At 46.9% G+C, this 18,551-nt stretch overlaps 1 protein-coding gene across 2 annotated transcripts in view; it reads left to right on the plus strand.

Moving 5' to 3' along the window:
- Window positions 1–18,551, plus strand: part of SLC4A1 (solute carrier family 4 member 1 (Diego blood group)) — a 184,421-nt gene that overhangs the window by 150,603 nt on the left and 15,267 nt on the right. For both annotated transcript variants that reach the window (XM_068263166.1, XM_068263167.1), the window contains 4 exons: window positions 337–510; window positions 7,732–7,821; window positions 7,914–8,089; window positions 10,823–11,064. In XM_068263166.1, coding sequence (XP_068119267.1) covers window positions 337–510; window positions 7,732–7,821; window positions 7,914–8,089; window positions 10,823–11,064 — 682 coding nt within the window. The remainder of the gene's footprint in view (window positions 1–336; window positions 511–7,731; window positions 7,822–7,913; window positions 8,090–10,822; window positions 11,065–18,551) is intronic.

The raw sequence follows: 18,551 nt of genomic DNA on the forward strand, positions 1-18,551 counted from the left end.
AATACTAGGTAGCTCCCTCTCCCCAGTGTGAATACCCCGGTATGCCAGTATGCCACTAGTATTGGATAACCCTGCTCCCCAGTATAGCTAAACTACTGCAGCTGGGATTAAAAGCAACTCCTGCTGTAGGCCTTTCACCTAAAAACCTTACACTTCACCCCATGCCATGGCATAGTAGTCCTTTTTCCATTCATACCAGCATTCATGGCGCATAGGATAATGGTCACCAGCGACGTATATCATCGAAAAAAGCAAAATACACAGAATAAAAGGTGATTACTCTTCTATAATTTAATAATGGCTAAACTGATCATGGTTTACCAATTTTCTTTGCAGATTTTCATAACACATCCTCTCCAGGGATATTATAATCACTCCACCACCACCACCCCCAGCCCAGATGTTCCCCAGCCAAATACAGCTCTGCTCTCTCTCGTCCTCATGTCTGGAGCTTTCTTCATCGCCTACTTCCTGCGGCAGTTCAAGAACAGCAGCTTCTTCCCCGGAAAGGTAAGGAAGTATTTTTATTCTGGTACCCTTTCAATAAAGGCTACATACACCCAATTATCTCCCAAAACAGGTGTTAAACTTGGCCATCACTCAGGGTCTTGATCTATACATGGCCCTCCAAGTCAAGGACTGCAGAGCTCACAGTTCATGTTTAGTGCAGTACTAAAGTGTAAGAAGCCCCATATCCATTTTTGTTTTACCTTACACCAGGGGTGTCAAACTTAAATACAATGTGGGCCTAAATTGAACAGTGGGTCCAAACCGCAGGCCAACCTCAATGTCTACTGGCCACCTTCCTCCCTTATAAAGTTCCCTAGTGTGTAATGACTCCCCTCCAACGTCTATACCGTTCCCTGGTGTCTAGTGGTTCTCCTCCCTCCCTTATACAATTTCCCGTTGTCTAGTGGTCCCCCTCCCTCCCCTGTACAGTTCTCTGGGGTCTAGTGGCCCCCACCCTTCCCTATACAGTTCCCTGGTGTCTAGTTGTTCTCCTCCCTCCCCTATACAATTTCCAGTTGTCTAGTGGACCTCCCTCCCTCCCCTATACAATTCTCTGGTATCTGGTGACCCCCACCCATCCCTATACAGTTCTCTGGTGTCAAGTGGCTCTCCTCCCTCCCCTATACAGTTCCCTGGTGTCTAGTGGTCCTCCCTCCCTCCCCTATACAATTTCCTGTTGTCTGTACAGTTCTCTGGTGTCTAGTGGCCCCCACCCTTCCCTATACAGTTCCCTGGTGTTTAGTGGCTCTCCTCCCTCCCCTATACAGTTCCCAGGTGTCTAGTGGTTCTCCTCCCTCCCCTATACAGTTCCCTGGTGTCTAGTGGTACTCCTCCCTCCCCTATACAATTTCCCGTTGTCTAGTGGACCTCCCTCCCTCCCCTATACAATTCTCTGGTATCTGGTGGCCCTCATTCTTCCCTATACAGTTCCCTAGTAATAAGTGCTTGCCCCCTCCCTCCCCATATGGCTTTCCTGGTGATCTAGAGCTTCACCTCCAATATAGCTTCCCTGGTGCTCTAGAGAGGGCCATACATAATGCAAAGTGGAGAAACGACTTGGGGCCAAATTGAATGGCTCTGAGGGGCAGATTTGGTCGTAGGCCAGAGTCAGGGACTGATCTAGGGGGGGGGGGGGGCAAGCAGGTATCTTGCCCCAGGCGCAGTTTGTTGAATTCTTAAAAAGGCGGCAAAATGAATGGCAGTTTAGGCGCCAAAACCTGACCTTGCCCCAGGCGCAACTTGGTCTTGATCCATCCTTGGCCAGAGTTTGACATGTATGCCTTATACCATCACAATTTAAGGGGATTAATTCGTTGTCAATGCCTAACAAAAATCTGGAGGTCTTGGAGTGTAGACCGTGTCCTCTTTGCTCTGACCGTTTTATGCCTGCCACGCCCTTTAAAAGTGCCCGTTGGCAATACAGTTTTGATTGTATGTAGAAGAAGGGTAAACTGAGTGAGTACACCTTGAACATATACATTAGGTAGTCCCTCGTATCAAATCTGGGCTCATGTGCAATTCACTTTTTCTCCTGAGTTTTCTCCCAGGTGATATTTTAAAACTTGATGATCAAATGCCTTTTAAACCACCAGAAATCATGAAAATACTTAGGAGTTTTGGTAGCACTTTTGAACCTACTTTTTTGTTACTTTTTCAATTGCAAAGTGAGAAAAAATTTGTCTAAATAGAAGATGAAAAATTATCTCCTAGGAGACCCACATGCAATTTTTTTCTCCTGAGTTATCTTCTAGGTCTAGGAGATAATTGTTTCATCTTCTATTTAGACACATTTTTTTTCTCACTTTGCAATTGAAAAAGTACCAAAAAGTAGGTTCAAAAGTGCTATCAAAACTATTTTAAGTATTTTCTTGTTTTCTGATGATTTAAAGGATATCCTTCACGAATGAACGAAAAAAAACAGCGGTTTTGGCATAAAGTATTAAAATTCCCTCTCAGTGTGAATAGTTTTTTTTTAAATAAATGGTTCCTTAGAAATAACATTTATTTGTCAGTGCTTGTAAACACTGACGGATAACGGAATGTAAGGCCCCATTCACACTTGCGGTTCGAGTCCGCAAGTGTCCGGGGGTCCGGGGGCCGCAAAGAGACCCTACGGGTCTCTGCGGTGGCCACAAGTTGCGGATCCGGAATGTATCAGTTCCGGTTACAATAAAGTAGCCGGAACTAGATACATTGCAGTACCAGAAAGGCACCGCAAGCATGGGGGATACCGGCGTGTAGTCCGGGCCCCCCAAGTGGCATAGGACCGGTGCTGGAAGCATCCGGTCCTATTGCCAGTGTGATGAGAAACATCAGTTTCTCATTGCACAGCATGGCCGCATGCGAAGGGTCATCCGGCCCGGGTGCGTGGGCCGGATGACCGGACCCGAAAAATAGCGCATGATGGAAAAGTGTCCGGATCCGATCCGGCTCTGTTCTGTACGGAACGGATGAATGTGAACGTCCGCATAGACTTTGCATTGCTAGGCGGAACGTACGTTCCGTTTGTACAGTATACGGTCCGGATCCGATCAGGCGGATCTGGACAGCGAACGCTAATGTGAACCAGGCCTTAGGCTGATTAGGGGTAGTTTTTTATTATTGTTTCAGAAATATAACTGCAAAACACTGGATTACACCAATGATAAATAGGCAGTATTTATCATTGGGGTAATCCAGTGTTTTGCAATTGCCGTTACAGCAGCTATAAATTACAGCTGCCCTCCTCTGTAACTTCTCCTCGGAATCCCCCACACTAACCTCTGCAGAGACGCCGGAGTCTGGTCCCCGGGCAATGACGCACTGTCACGCACATAACGTTATGTGCTCACCGTCGCCGTCACGCTGCCCGGTGTAATATCAGATAGGGCAGCCCGAGAGCTCCCTTCTGCACCGAGTATCATGCATGCTCAGTGGGAAGTTTAGATATTATTTTGCTGAAATATCTCCGCTTCCGCACCTCCTACACTCCCGAAGTTTACTGGGGAGGGAGGGGACCCCTCGATCTAGCTCTGTGACGAATTGCAGCCCCCGAGCCCCGCTGGTTCCCGAGACTGATTACAGCTAACCTATCTCGGTAGCTAGCAGGGCTCGGGGGTTGCAATTCCGCACAGAGCTTGATCGGGGGGTCCCCTCCCTACCCTGAAAATTTCGGGAGTGTACGTGGTGCGGAAGCAGAGATATTTAGGATGTTTTATGTGGCTGCACAATTTAACGGGACGCAGGCTCCTACTGCGCATGCGGGGCTGCCCATTCTGACACTACACCGGCATCTGCCTGAAATCAATATGTGTGCTGCTCTCCCTGTGTGGGATTCCTACGAGAAGCTAGAGGATGGGTAGCTGTAATATATAGGGATGACCCTGCCTAGTAGAACTCGTGGAGAAGCATGTCATCAGTTTAGTCAGCTGATAGATTTATAAGGTTCTGATTTGATGTGATGATCAGCTGATCAAACTGATCACATGTTTCTCCATGAGTTCTCCTAGACAGGGTCATCTCTAGCTGCTGCAACGGCCATTCTGCTAAACACTGGATTACACCAATGATAGGTAGGCAGCAGTTATATTTCTGAAACCGTAATAAAAAAAACAAAAAAAAACTACCCCTAACAGATGGATCAGCCTTACAGTCCGTCATCAGTCAGTGTTTACAAACAAATAAATGTCATTTCTAAGGAACAATTTATTTTTTAAAAAATATTTATATCCTTTAAAGGGACTCCGAGCAGTGCAGAAACTATGGAAAGATGCATATCATTTTAAAGCTCTCTTTCTCATCTTTCCAATGATATATAAACCACCGCCCTACGCCTTTTAGTTTTCGCTATTTTTGCGATTGAAATTGCCACGGCAGCGATCTCAATCACGAAAATAGAGAAAACTAAAAGGCGTAGGACAACAATTTAGGTGTCGCCAGAAAGAGGAGAAAGAGAGCTTTAAAATGTTATCCATCTTTCCATAGTTAGTTGTATTACACAGGGCGACTTTTTCCTAAAGTCAGCAGCTCCATTCTGCTGAAAGCAGCTGCTGACACTGGGGAAAGTGTCGCCCTGTCTGTGTAATACAAGTAACTATGGAAAGATGGAAAGATGAAAGTTGCCAAGTTTGAAAACAACACTTAGGGCCTATTCACACCAGAGCGTTTTGCTGCTATTTCGGCAAAACGCTCAAACGCTAGCACTTCTTAAAAGCGCTAGCGTAATGAAACCCTATGGGCCCGTTCTTACTTGGGCGATTTGCGATAATTGCCACAAATCGCCCAAAAACGGGCAAAAACGCAAACCATGCACCATTTTCAGGTGATTTCCCAGCGATCGCGTTTCAGTGCTATAGAAGCGCTAAACGCGATCGCGGCAACATCACCGCAGTGTTCCGTGATTTTTCTGCGTGAAATCACGGAAAATTCACTCCTGCAAAACGCCAGTAAAAATCGCCGGTGTTTTGTAAGTGTGAATAGGAGAAAACTCAGGAGAAATAGTGAGTTGCATACGGGCCCTGATGTGGTAAGATTGTCTCCTTGTTTGGTCCCTTTAAAGGGGCCCATACACTGGTCGATTTTAGCCATCGATCGACGGCCGATTCAACCGTTTTGATCGAATCGACTAGAATTCGATGCAGCAGAAAGCATGATCGATCAGCAGATCGATTTCCGGCCAATTTCAATCGATTTGGTCGATCAGTCCGGACGGAAAATCTGGGTCAATCGGCTGCTGGCAGCCGATCGATGGCCCATGGGGTTGAATTGAATCGAATGGTGCAACACTGCATTTCAATCGGAAATCTGTTGAAATTAAATTCCTACTATGTGGCACACATCAGATACATTCCTGTCAGATTATCTGATGGTCGAATCTGCTGCAAATCTGTAAGTGTATGGCCACCTTAAAGCGGTTTAACACCCAGCATTACAACTTTGCTTTAAAAGATTGCTTACAGCTTACAAACTATTATGCCAGATTTTTTTTTTAAGCAGAAATTCACTGAAAGGGTTAAACATGACATTTTAGTGTTGGATTTAACTAGGAATCCGCATCCATTCTTATCTTTAGTTACAAATGTATCTTTATTTGGAATACAAATAGACCTTTGAAAAGCCTGCCGGGGAAGCCCTCTTTGTTCTCTCAGAGCAGTGTTTGTTTGTTTGTTACATTTGTAACTAAACAGGCAAGCACGAGGAGCATTTCTAGCTAAATGCAGCACTAAAATGTCATGTTTAATCAATTCAGTGAATTTCTGCTAAAAAAAAAATCTGGCATAATAGTTTATAAGCTGTAAGCAATCTTTTAAAGCAAAGTTGAAATGCGGGGTGTTAGACCACTTTAAGGATAGGAACACACTAGGCAGAATTGCATATGCGTTTTTCCATAGCACATAGTGGAAACCGCATATGTGATTCAGCCTAGGGTGTCCTTACCCTAAAGTGAAAGTCTACATCCATTATAATAATGCCATGAATATGGGTGCCGCACAAGTCCTTGTAGTGTTTTGTATTTATATAGTAACCCAATCAAAGTGTCTGTACAAAGCTTGTTCCCCAACCTTGCTGCCTGCAGAACTGACCTCAATCCTGACCGAAGTCTAATGCTGGGAATACACGTCTCGATTCTGAGTCATTTCAGTGTTCCCCAACCCTCTCCTCAAGGCCCACCAAAAGTGCATGTGTTTGTAGAAACCACACAGGTAGTTAATCAGCTCTGCTGAGACACTAATTACCTCACCTGTGCATGTTTGTGGTTTCCTGCAAAACATGTACTGTTGGTGGGCCTTGAGGCCAGGGTTGGGGAACTATGATTTAGATGGCTCGATAGATAATTTCTGACATGTCCGATCTCCCGCCCGATGGTTTCACCGCTCGATTCTGCATTGAGGACAAAGATGTTCTGGCACCCTAGACTCTGCCCTCCACAAACCCCAGCTGAACCACACCGCTAGTGTGCTGGCTGGCACCGCTTTACCTTCTCCCTGCCCGGTGTAGGTATCCACAGGTGCACCTTAGTATTAGGTAACAAGAAGTACCCCCTATTATCCTCCTTAGCGGCATACCGCTCGGTGGCCCCAGGAGTCCCCCATGCTTAATTAATTTGATCTGTTTGCTCCAAGACCTTAAGCTAGCATTAGGCTAGCTAGTACACGTGTTCGGCACCCCCCCCCCCCCCGATTGCCCGCAATCCCCCGATCCAGCCAGTTAATACGTTACCCCCCCCCCCCCCACACACACACACACACACACACTGGCTCCAGCGATCAGCGCAGCCTCCCTTCACAGCTCCGGTCTCTCTATTGGGAGGATCGGGTCTGGGAATGACGTCATGATGTCGGCGACGTCCTGTTCGATCCTCCCCATAGTGATGAGCGGAGCTGTCCGGGGAGGCTGTGCCGATTGCTGGATCCAAGCTGGGTACTGTATAATCGGGGGAGCGGCGGCGATCGGAGGGTGCTGGACACGTGTACTAGCTAGCCTAGTGCTAGCTAGACGTTTTGGAGCCAATAAATCAAATTAAGCTGGGGACAGAAACGAGCAAAACCTCCTGAGCTGCGTAACGCTCAGGAGGTTAAAGGACACCCGAGGCGAAAATAAATTAATGAAATAAACAATTGTATCTATCTTCCTTCTCTTAAAAATGACTTTTTAAGATACTCCACGGTTTTATTTTATTTATTAAAATCTACTTTTTAAGTTTTAACTGTTTTATTGTTTTTGCTCAATGACACATTCATTGAAGTATGCCAGAGCTAAAATCAATGAACTGTTGGCCCTTTTTATCTTTTTCCTGCTCTCAGGAGCCATTTTCTGCTAGGGACGTGTTTTATAGTGGGAATTTCTTATCAGTGAGGGTCACACTGTAGTCACTTCCTGTCTGAGTCAGGACTGAGTCAGCCACTTGCATACCTGATATTTAACTCTTTCAGGCAGAGAAAGGGAAAAAGGAACACAGCATAGTTATTTATGTGATACACTGTACATACCCATGTCTATCTCATTATCGGAGGCACTAGGGGAGAAGAGGGAGCCGCCTTTTTCATCATGAGGCGCCCGTAGGCATGTGCCTTATGTAAAATCCGGCCCGCGATTTTTCTACCACCCTTCCTCTTCAATATCCGTGGTGTGAACATGTGTTGGTCATTGATCCTCTGTCTGTTTATACTGTATGGCATTTGAATACATCTTGGTGGCTCCTACAGTACATAAATCAGCTAAGTAACAACCTTCTCCTTTCAGCTCCGTCGTATCATCGGTGACTTTGGTGTTCCCATTGCCATCCTCCTCATGGTCACAGCGGACTTCTTCATTAAGGACACCTACACGAAGGTAGACCTATGTGCCGAGGCTGTGGTGCAAATACTGTGCATTGTTTTCTGTTCAGTATAAACCTTACACCTCTTTATCTCATGTGTTTCCAGAAACTGGAGCTTCCCAAAGGTCTTAGTGTGTCTCGTCCTTTAGAGAGAGGCTGGTTCATCTCACCGATGGGACTGAATGCCACCGCCAAACCTTTCCCTATCTGGATGATGTTCGCCTCCATTGTTCCCGCCTTGCTGGTCTTCATCCTCATCTTCATGGAATCCCAGATTACTACGTAAGTAAAACACCCGGGTGTAAATAGCTTCTAAAGGACAAAAAGACCTCATGGAGGTAGTCAGATTGGAGGTAAAAAAAAATAGAATATATTTAATGATTGAAGGCATCTGGAAAACCTTTGTTTCCGTACTTTGGAAATCATGATAATAGAACCTGTTCTACGGTAGTTGGGGCCTATAATTTTAGTTTGTCCATGGTTACCTCCTTTTGTTACATAAAAATCTGTGGCAGCTTGGGGTTAGAAATGGCATGCGGTGTTTAATCTGTTGCCATTTCAGATAACCCTGGGCATTAGCTAATTCCCTCCTGATTGGTTCATGCGCAGCAGAACTATAGACTAGAGATGAGGAAATCTGTTAAATAAATACTGTAGGGGGGCCGGGGGAAAATGAGTTGAACTTACCAGGGGCTTCTAATGGTCCCCCGCAGACATCCTGTGTTGGCGCAGCCACTCACCGATCCTCCGGCCCCGCCTCCAGTTCACTTCTGGAATTTCAGACTTTAAAGTCTGAAAACCACTGTGCCTGAGTTACCGTGTCCTCACTCCCACTGATGGCACCAGGAGTGTATTGCGCAGGCCCAGTATGGTCTGTGCCTGCGCTGTGCGCTCCTGGTGACATCAGGGGAAGCGAGGACACGGCAACGCAGGCACAGTGGTTTTCAGACTTTAAAGTCTGAAATTCCAGAAGTGAGTCGGAGCCGGGGCTGGAGCATTGGGGAGTGGCTGCGCGGGCACAGGATGTCTGCGGGAGACCATTAGAAGCCCCGGGTGACTTCAACTCATTTTCCCCCGACCCCCCTACAGTATCCCTTTAAAGCAGCCTGTCACAGAATGGTCTGAAATGCCAAATTCTTATTCCATGGAAAATCCGCTTTCCGCCATTGCCGATTACCGCTACCGATTCCACTTTCCACTACTGCTTTCTAAATTCCGATGCGGATTTCTGCGGAAATTTTCACCGAATAGAACATCGATTTTCTCAAAAACGACAAGGCCTTTTTGAAAAAAAAAATGTCCACTTATTCCCACTCTTCTGATTAACATACCCTGAAACTTTGGTGTTTCTAGGACTTACGGGGGCTTAGCTATTAACCGCTAAAGTCGGCGGATTTTGACTGTAATGTAAAATGCAGAAAATCTGCATTACCGATATGCGGTAATTTTATGACAATCAGAAGACTCAGAATGAATAAACCAATCAGAGAATGGGGATTTAGGCGGAAATTTCCACATTCTCTGATTGGCTTATTCATTCTGAGTCTTCTGATTGGCTTAAAATGACTGCATGTCAGGTAATGCAGATTTTCGGCATTTTACATTACAGTCATAATCCGCTGACTTTACAGGGTATATTTACAGGGTATATTTACAGGGTATATTAAACAGAAGAGTGGGAAATAGAAGGGGGGAAAAATTCAAAAAGACCTTGTAGTTTTTGAGAAAATCGATCTTAAAGTTGGCGGAAATTTCCACAGAAATCCGCCTACCGCACTTGTATTACCGATTTCCGCATTCCGATGCAGAAATGCAATTTCCGATCAGAAATGCGTAAATTGCATTTCTGCCGAATCCGAACGCGCTTTCCTAACAGTGATACAATTTACTGTGTTGGAAATTGATGAGTCCATTGGCTTTGATGAAACCCCATTCCCCTGAAAGTTAAAGAAAACCTGTAAAGAAAAAAGTTCCCCTGGGGAGTACTCACCTCGGGTGGGGGAAGCCTCCGGATCCTATCGAGTCTTCCCTTGTCCTCCTGTGTCCCACGGCGGTCTCGCTGTGCCCCGAACAGCGGGGATGTAAATATTTACCTTCCCGGCTCCAGCGCAGGCGCAGTATCGGCTCTCCGCTCAGAGATAGGTGGAAATAGCTGATCACTGTCGGGCCGCTCTACTGCGCAGGCGCAAGTCTCCTGCAAGTCTCCTGTGCCTGTGCAGTAGAGCGGACCCGACAGATTGGTTATTTCTGTCTAGACTTCGGGGGAGCCAGCGCTGGACTGCCTGCAGCTACAGGGATGGGGGAAGCCTTATTGGGACCCTGAGGCTTCCCCCTCCCGAGGTGAGTACCCCCAGGGGGATGTGTTGTTGTTTTTTTATTACAGAGTCTCTTTAAATGTAAAAGGGCATTTTGCCTCTCTTCCAAGAGTGAATGAATGAATGGGTATTCACTGTTCATAGAATTATAGGGCAAGTGTCCCCATGCCATGCTCACCTCACTCAGGTCAGGGCCGGATTTCTGGCAAGGCCACATAGGCCATGGCCTAGGGCACCAGAAATTTAGGGGCGGCTCAGTGAGGGACAGTAAAGCTGTTCCTTGCAGCCATCTCTATCTACAAGGACAGCTTTAACCTTTGAACTCTCTGTCCTGTACTTGTGTCTTCCCTGCAAGACCTGTAAGCTCTATCCTGCAGGTACACTTCAGCCTAACTCACATGGTGGCACAATGGGTCCATCATTAATGAGATGGCAAACATAACGTAAAAGTTCTTAAGGAAAATATAACTTATAATTTATATGTGTATTACTGAAATAGTTATTGTCTGTGACATCCAATGATGTAAGTAGAATTCTCATTGGGGCACGCGGAGATAACAACCATACAGATGGTATAATTGGCCTTGGGCGGTAAAAAGTACAAATCCGGCCCTGAGTATACTGATGGGATTATAAGGATAATATCTTGTTTAGTAGACACTTGCTCTTCAGATATTTGTTTATCTCTCTTACCATTTAGGCTTATTGTCAGCAAACCGGAGAGGAAAGCCGTGAAGGGTTCTGGTTTCCACTTGGATCTCCTTCTGATCGTGGGTATGGGAGGCGTGTGCGCCCTCTTTGGATTGCCCTGGCTCAGCGCCACAACTGTCCGGACAGTCAGCCATGCCAATGCTCTAACTGTCATGACTAAGGGAGAAAAGCCTCAGATAGATCATGTCATTGAGCAAAGGATCAGTGCACTGCTGGTGGCTGTTCTTGTGGGTAAGTCATGTATGGAAAGCACAAAATGGGAAAAACATTTGTAATTTACAAGGTTTTAAAAACCTTTTTATTCTTCATAAGTTATCACCTGCAGCAGTTTTCAAATATCTCAATTTGTACAGCAGGAGACATGGCAGCGCTTTCAAACAGAAGTTATACCTGTATGATCAATCTGCATGGATGTGCAGAGCTCCAGGAACTGGACAATATTACACACCTAGCACTCACTACAGGCAAGGGGGGGTGTTAGCTTCAGTATATAATGTGTGCACAGATTATTACCTTATAGACTTCCCCACGGCGATGACGGACCCCCTCAGGGAAGACCTAACACTAGTCTAGCAATAAAAACGTAATATTCCTCGTGCTGCTAATCATAAATGGTATACATATTACATGAAGCAGACAAACAGACAAATGACAGCACTCAAGGCTGCACCTGCAATGTAAACCAACAGAGGCTAGCTGCATTCATTGCTTCAAATTTACTTTCAAAATTTTTAGATTGGAATTAGCACGTCATTTGCATCTGTTTTGCGTTCAAGGCATGTATTTAGCCCCAGTGGGGCTCTGCATTGCCTCTGTTGGTTTACATTCCAGGTGCAGCCTATGAGCGCCGTCACTTGTCTGTTTGTTAAAATATCTCTAGTTGTAGGCAGCTGGCTGATCCCCCTATTTGAGCAATGTGAGGATAGCAGAGAGGCAGATTCATTGTGTTAAACTCGATCACATAAGGGGCCAAAATCTAAAAAGGGTCTTAATGTGGCCATACATCAGGCGACTTGGCGACTGATCGACCATCCAATTTGATTATAAACATCAAATTTATGAAAATCGGTGCCGACAAGTGCATGCCCGACCGACAATGCGACCAATTTTAGGACGAAAATTGGTTCTAATCTTGATTGCGCATTCTGCAAGATGTTAGTTGATTGGGTGCGTCGCAGCAATGGCGTGCAATTTACCGATTGACGGCGACAAAACCCCCGATACTGTCTCCCCTAATGTCAATGTGCCCCGCGCAAAGTGTGTACATTACCTGTATGTGGCCTCAGCTTGTCCCTCTACTGCTCCGGGAGCATTCTGCTCTCCATACACGCACGCCCCACGTGGTTTCCTAGTAAGGGTGAGCGTGTGATGTCACACAAGCGCGCCCTCACTAGGAAAGCACGTGGGGCGTGCGTGTATGGAGAGGAGGAATCCCAGAAGCCAGCAAGGGACAAGCAGAGGCCATGGAGAGGTGATGTACACACTTTGCGCAGGGCACAGGGGGACATTGACTTTAGGGGACAGCGGCGAGGCGGACAGATGCAGAGCACAAGGCCGATTCCCAAAGGTTTCATGCTGACATTGATCGGGAATCGTCCTGTGGTGTATGAGCAGCGGACAGATCTCTCCCTCTCTCTCTCTCTCTCATCAGATTGGATTAGAGATAGATTTGTCTCTTTGTCGATTCTGCTCACCATCACTAGATGTATGGCTACCATAAGTGGTGGGCCGTGTTATTTTCCAACATTTAACATGGGGACCTTCAGGAGGGCTCCTTAAAGGACTTACAAGGCCAGGAAGGTAAAAAAAAGTTAAATACCCATTTCGTTTTATGATCCTTAGAGGAGGCCATCTGCATCCCCCCCTTCATTCCGCAGCGTTTGTATAGCTATTGCCAGGCTCGTGGGGGGCCCCGACCCGATCCCTCGGGACGTCCTCAGCTTTTCCACTGAAGATGGCCGCCAGGTCCGGCCGCGGCTGCGCAGTTCTAAGTCCTCCTCCAGCTTCGACCTCATTCATGGCAGCCTTGCATGCTTTATGTACGCGAGACTCGGAGGTCGGAGCTGGAGGAGGACTTGGAGCTGTGCAGCCGCACTTGCGGCTGTGAGATCTGCGCAGCCGCGGCCGGACCTGGCGGCCATCTTCAGTGGGGAAGCTGACTTTCCCTAGTAAAATGATTCAAATTATTCGGTTCAAAGATCTTGCTCTTTTCAATGATCTGATTGGAATCATCCGAATCCTTGAAAAGATCCGTACTTCCCATCACTATCCTGGAGCGGCTGTTCTATCAGTATAGATAGAACCAAAACAGCGCACCAAGAGCTGCATAACGCGGCTCAATCTGATGTCCAACTTCAACACCACCATGCGTTGCCTTGGGCATGTTATGCGATCTTAATGTCCCCTAAAACGCAACGTCTTGGTGTGAAAGAGGCCTGCAAAGTTAATCCAAAGTTAGTGATACAGAGGCTGCCATATTTATTTCCTTTTAAACAATGCCGGTTGTCTGGCAGTCCTGCTGATCTATTTGGCTGCAGTAGTGTCTGAATCACATGCCTGAAACAAGCATGCAGCTAATCCAGTCAGACTTGAGTAAGAACTCCTCACCTGCATGCTTGTTTAGCGCCTATGGCAAAATGTATTAGAGGCAGAGGATCAGGACAGCCAGGCAACTAGTATTGTTTAAAGGGACTCACAGTACCTCTCATGGGCATGCCTTTAAAGGAGAACTGTAGAGAGAGGTGTATGGAGGCTGCCATATTTATTTCCATTAAAGCAATACCAGTTGCCTGGCAGGATTACTCTGCCTCTAATACTTTCAGCCATAGGCCCTGAACAAGCATGCAGCAGATCAGATGTTTCTGACAATTTTGACAGATGTGACAAGATTAGCTGCATGCTTGTTTCTGTTGTGATTCAGACACTACTGCAGCCAAATAGATCAGCAGGGCCGCCAGGCAACTGGTGTTGCTTAAAAGGAAATAAATATGGCAGCCTCCATATACCTCTCACTACAGTTCTCCTTTAAGCCAGACGACTTCCAACAAAGTCGTGCTATGACCCCTCTGGAGGAGCCTCTTGCCATGGCCATGCGTGTCACTTCCTCTTCCTGCTTCATTCAGTAATGCACTTCTCTAACAGAGAAGACAGGGGTGAGCTGGAAGTTATAATATAGCCAAGATGGCAGCCGCGATTTTTAAATTGAAATCGAACAAAAATGATTTGGTGTAGAACGGCGATTCAGGCTTCAAATGAAAGAGGAGAGCACAAGCTACAGAAAGGTATGCATACTTTGCAGTACTGGTCGGAGTCTTAAAGGCATGCCCATGAGAGGTGCTCGGAGTCCCTTTAAAAGGAAAATAACATGGCAGCCTTCATATCGCTCTCACTTCCCTTGGAGTATTCCAGTATGTTGCTGCCTTGCCTAAGTATCACCACAAAGACTTGGCAGCTAATGTCCTCACTAGGTTATACTGCAGAAATGAGATCTGCTTTGGGGAACTGGAGGTGTTCTTGCAGCCAATATTGTATATACAAGGTGCATATAGTGAATGTGAAGTTCTCGTCATGCATTCACTGGCCTCCTCTGGTTGTCCTTCATCACAATCAGCCCAAAGCTACAGAAAATGGCCTCTTGCTCCAGCATTCCTTTATGTCTGAAACAGACAAATCAGACAAGCCGAAGTTCACCTTGAGGGCGTACAGCAGGCAGGAAGCACGGGTACAGGGATGTGTCCAGAAACGAGGTCACAATTCTGTATACTCTATATGGGAAGGACACACTCTTTGGTGCACATGTATATAGCGTTCAATTCCATATCCTTATGCCCATGTACATCCTGCTTTGTTGCTCAGCCTGTGTAACTTAAGCTAGTCTCTTAGGCTCGGTTCACATAGCAGTTTTTTTTCGGAACGTAACCGGAACGTATACTGACTGTACAAACGGAATGGATGTGAATGGATCCAATGTTAACCTATGGATCCATTCACATGTGTCCGTTGGTACGGATACGTTCCGTACGTTCCGGTCTCCGGATATAAAAATTGCTGCAGGCCCTAATTTTCCGGACGGTTCTGCCTAGCGGAACGTATCCGGAAAAAAAATACAGCAGCATTGGGGCAATGGGAAACGGAACGTTTCTTCACACTAGTGAAGAAATGGACCTTTCCACGGGGGATGGGGGCATGAGCTGACGGGAACCTGAGCGACAGGAGGGTGAGGGAGGGTGCAGCAGCCGGGCGGGTGGGTGAGGGAGGGTTTATACATACCTAATCTTCTGTAGCAGCCGGCGGTAGAGGCTTTCATCGTCTTCCACGTCATGTGACTAGTCACATGACGCGCTGTGTAGTAACACCGGAAGAAGAGCAAGCATCTACCGCCGACTGCTGCAGAAGATTAGGTATTTTTTTGCCGGTGAAATTGAGTGAAAATGGATCCGATCAATCATTCATCAGATCCGTTTTCACTTTCCATTTTTAATGGGAACTGGGCCGCGGACAGAGCCATCCGGATCCGGTGAAGCGGAGACCGGATCCGCTCACCGGACCCTTTTTGGCTGAAATGCTAATGTGAACTGGGCCTTACATTATTGCTGCTGCAGAGGAACATGAATATCAAAGGTTAGGGGGTGAAGGTAAGTATGACGACAGAATTTTTCCAGTGTCAAGAAAGGTGGTTAAAGGATACCAGATGCAAAAATAGTAAAATGGGGGGAGCAGGCATATACTATCACTTGCCCTGATGCCCACTCACTGCTCCCCCTGTTCTCCTCTCTAGCCCCCCATCATACCTCAAAGCCCCCCAGGACCCTCTACCAGGTTGCTGGAGTTGGGCTTACGGCGCTGGGCGTGTTCTACAGTGCATGCCCGTGGCCAGGAACGCTCTGCGCATGCGTATGACATCACTACGTCATGCGTATGATGTCATACGCATGCGCAGTGCACTCCCAGCCACGGGCGCGCGCTGTAGGTCCTGCGCACCTTGGCCAGCGTCTGCGTAGTAAGCCTGACTCCGGAGACCTGGAGGAGGGTCCCTGGGGCCTTTGAGATATGATGGGGGGCGAAAGAGCGATTCTTTTACTATTTTCACATCTGGTATCCTTTAAGCATGCTGGTGGAAAATATTGCTGGGGTCAAGTAAAGAGGTTAAGGTAGCTATGATGGTAAATCATTTTTACCAGGGTCAGATAGGGGGTTAATGTAAGCAGGATGGTGGAGAATTTCTATGGACAGGGAAGGTGGTTCGGTCTGCTAGTGGGAAGTTTGCCCATCTAGTTCCTGCAAATCGCCCCCTAGTTGTGCAGTGACAGCAGGGGCGGACCTAACATGAAGCCACCAGAATCATGTGATTAAGGCAGCAAAATCTAGGGGGCAGTTTTTGGACAGTTTGGGACGCCTGCCTCCTCTCTGCTCTCCCACCCGCCTTCCTGGCTCACACACTACCCTCCTCATCCTCCACACATGCACGAATCTCCATCCTCATTTGACCGGGGGCACCTGCCGCCCCTCCCTATGACATCATAAGCAGATGAGGTGTCAATATATGGCTCTTATCGAGGCATGCTACGGTAAAACCCCATCACCGGTGAGAGATCACCACTGCCAGTCAGAGGGGAAGCTTTGGCACGCGACCAATCAGGAGGCCAATCACTGCCACCTGCTGCTCCTTTTGCTACCTGGTGCTGATTGTTTTACAGATATGGGGGTGGGGGGAATTGGTTAAGTTTGCTTCAGGCAACACAGAGTTTAGAACCGGCCCCAAGTTGAATAATAGCTGGCTCAGCAATGTGCACAGAAATGTGGTGCTACAAGTTCCACCTGAGAAGGCTAGGCCTACATGAGTCCCTCAGTCAGTGATGCTCAAATCTGAACTTTGGGTGAATCTGGATAGTTCTATCCGGATATCTCCCAGTTACCTGGGCGGGGGGGGTCAATCTTACCTGTCTGACGTCTTCTTCGTCCGTCCCTCGGTGCCTGCCACGATGCGCTCCACGCGCGTCACGTGAGTACAAACACTTCCTCCTTCAACTCTGAAGGAGGAAGTGTATGTAATCACGTGACCGCCGCTTGGACCGCATCGTGGGGGGCGCCGAGGGACGGACCGAAGAAGACGTCAGATAGGTAAGATTGACCTCCCCCCCGCACAGGTATCTGGGAGATATCCGGATAGAACTATCCGGATTCACCCAAAGTTCGGATTTGAGCATCACTACCCTCTGATTCTGACTATAGGATTAGGTTAAAGCGGTATTGTCACCATAAAGAAAGCAATCATAAAACCCCTCCTGAAGAAACCATCACTAGATCCTGATTCTGTAACCAACTACAGACCTGTGGCGAACTTACCATTCCTATCAAAAGTTATCGAGAAAGTAGTCGCCAACCAGCTAGAAGCCAGGCTTACAGATAACAACATCTTTGATACTTTTCAGTCAGGATTCAGGAAAAGGCACAGCACTGAAACAGCATTAGTCCGAGTAATGAATGATCTACTTACTGCAAGGGACAAGGGTGATTGCTCAGTTCTGATTCTTCTTGACTTGTCAGCAGCATTTGATACTGTGGATCATGAAATTCTTATCCAGCGACTGAAGAATTACTGTGGCCTAAGGGGTACTGTTCTTAGCTGGTTTCAGACCTTCCTATCTGGCAGGACACAGCAAGTATGTCTGGGCACACACTACTCTAATCCAGTGCCACTTCTCTATAGAGTTCCACAGGGTTCTGTACTATCACCATTACTCTTTGCAGTCTACATGCTCCCACTGGGCAAAATAATCCAGAACTATGGCCTAGGATACCATTGTTATGCAGATGACACACAACTGTATCTGTCCTTCAAGCCTGGCACCCAAGACCCATCAGCATCCATAAATGCGTGTCTAGTGGATTTACAAAATTGGATGAACACCAGCTGGCTGAGGTTGAACTCTGACAAAACAGAGGTGTTGGTGGTAGGTGGTCCACACATGATGGATAAAGTTCAAAACGCTCACCACCTCAAACTAGCAATTGGGGGAGATACTGTACAGTATAAAGACTCTGTGCGAAACCTTGGGGTGATCCTGGATGGAAATCTAAAACTCAGACAGCAGGTATCAGCTGTCGTCAATCCTGTGTTCCTTCTTCCATCTAAGAAATATAGCGAAAATCAAACACCTTATCCCAGCTGAAGACCTACCTGCCCTGGTTCATGCATTTGTATCCTCCCGCCTAGACTACTGCAACGCCCTGTTCATCGGATCTACAGATAAGGCTCTGCGCCCCTTACAGCTAGTACAGAATGCTGCAGCCAGACTCCTAGCCAATGCCCCCCGCAGCTCACACATCACCCCAGTACTGCAAACTCTTCACTGGTTGCCAGTAAAATGGAGAATCAATTTTAAGATCTGCCTGCTGACATTCAAGGCTCTACACCACATGGGACCCAAATACATAGCGGATCTATTGGAACTTTATGCCCCTCCACGCACCCTCCGCTCTGCCAACAAGATGAAGCTGGTTATTCCCAGGATACACTTAACATTTGGTGCTCGGGCCTTTTCCTATGCAGCCCCTACTCTATGAAACTCACTTCCACAATCAGTACGAGAGGCTCCTTCTCTGGACAGCTTTAAAAAAAGGCTTAAAACTCACCTCTTTTCCCGAGCCTTTGAGACTGCATAATGCAGGGTCACAGCGCTTTGAGTCCCCAGGGAGAAAAGCGCTATATAAATATT

Source organism: Hyperolius riggenbachi, chromosome 12 (assembly GCF_040937935.1).
Source record: "Hyperolius riggenbachi isolate aHypRig1 chromosome 12, aHypRig1.pri, whole genome shotgun sequence".
Classification (NCBI taxonomy): Eukaryota; Metazoa; Chordata; class Amphibia; order Anura; family Hyperoliidae; genus Hyperolius; species Hyperolius riggenbachi.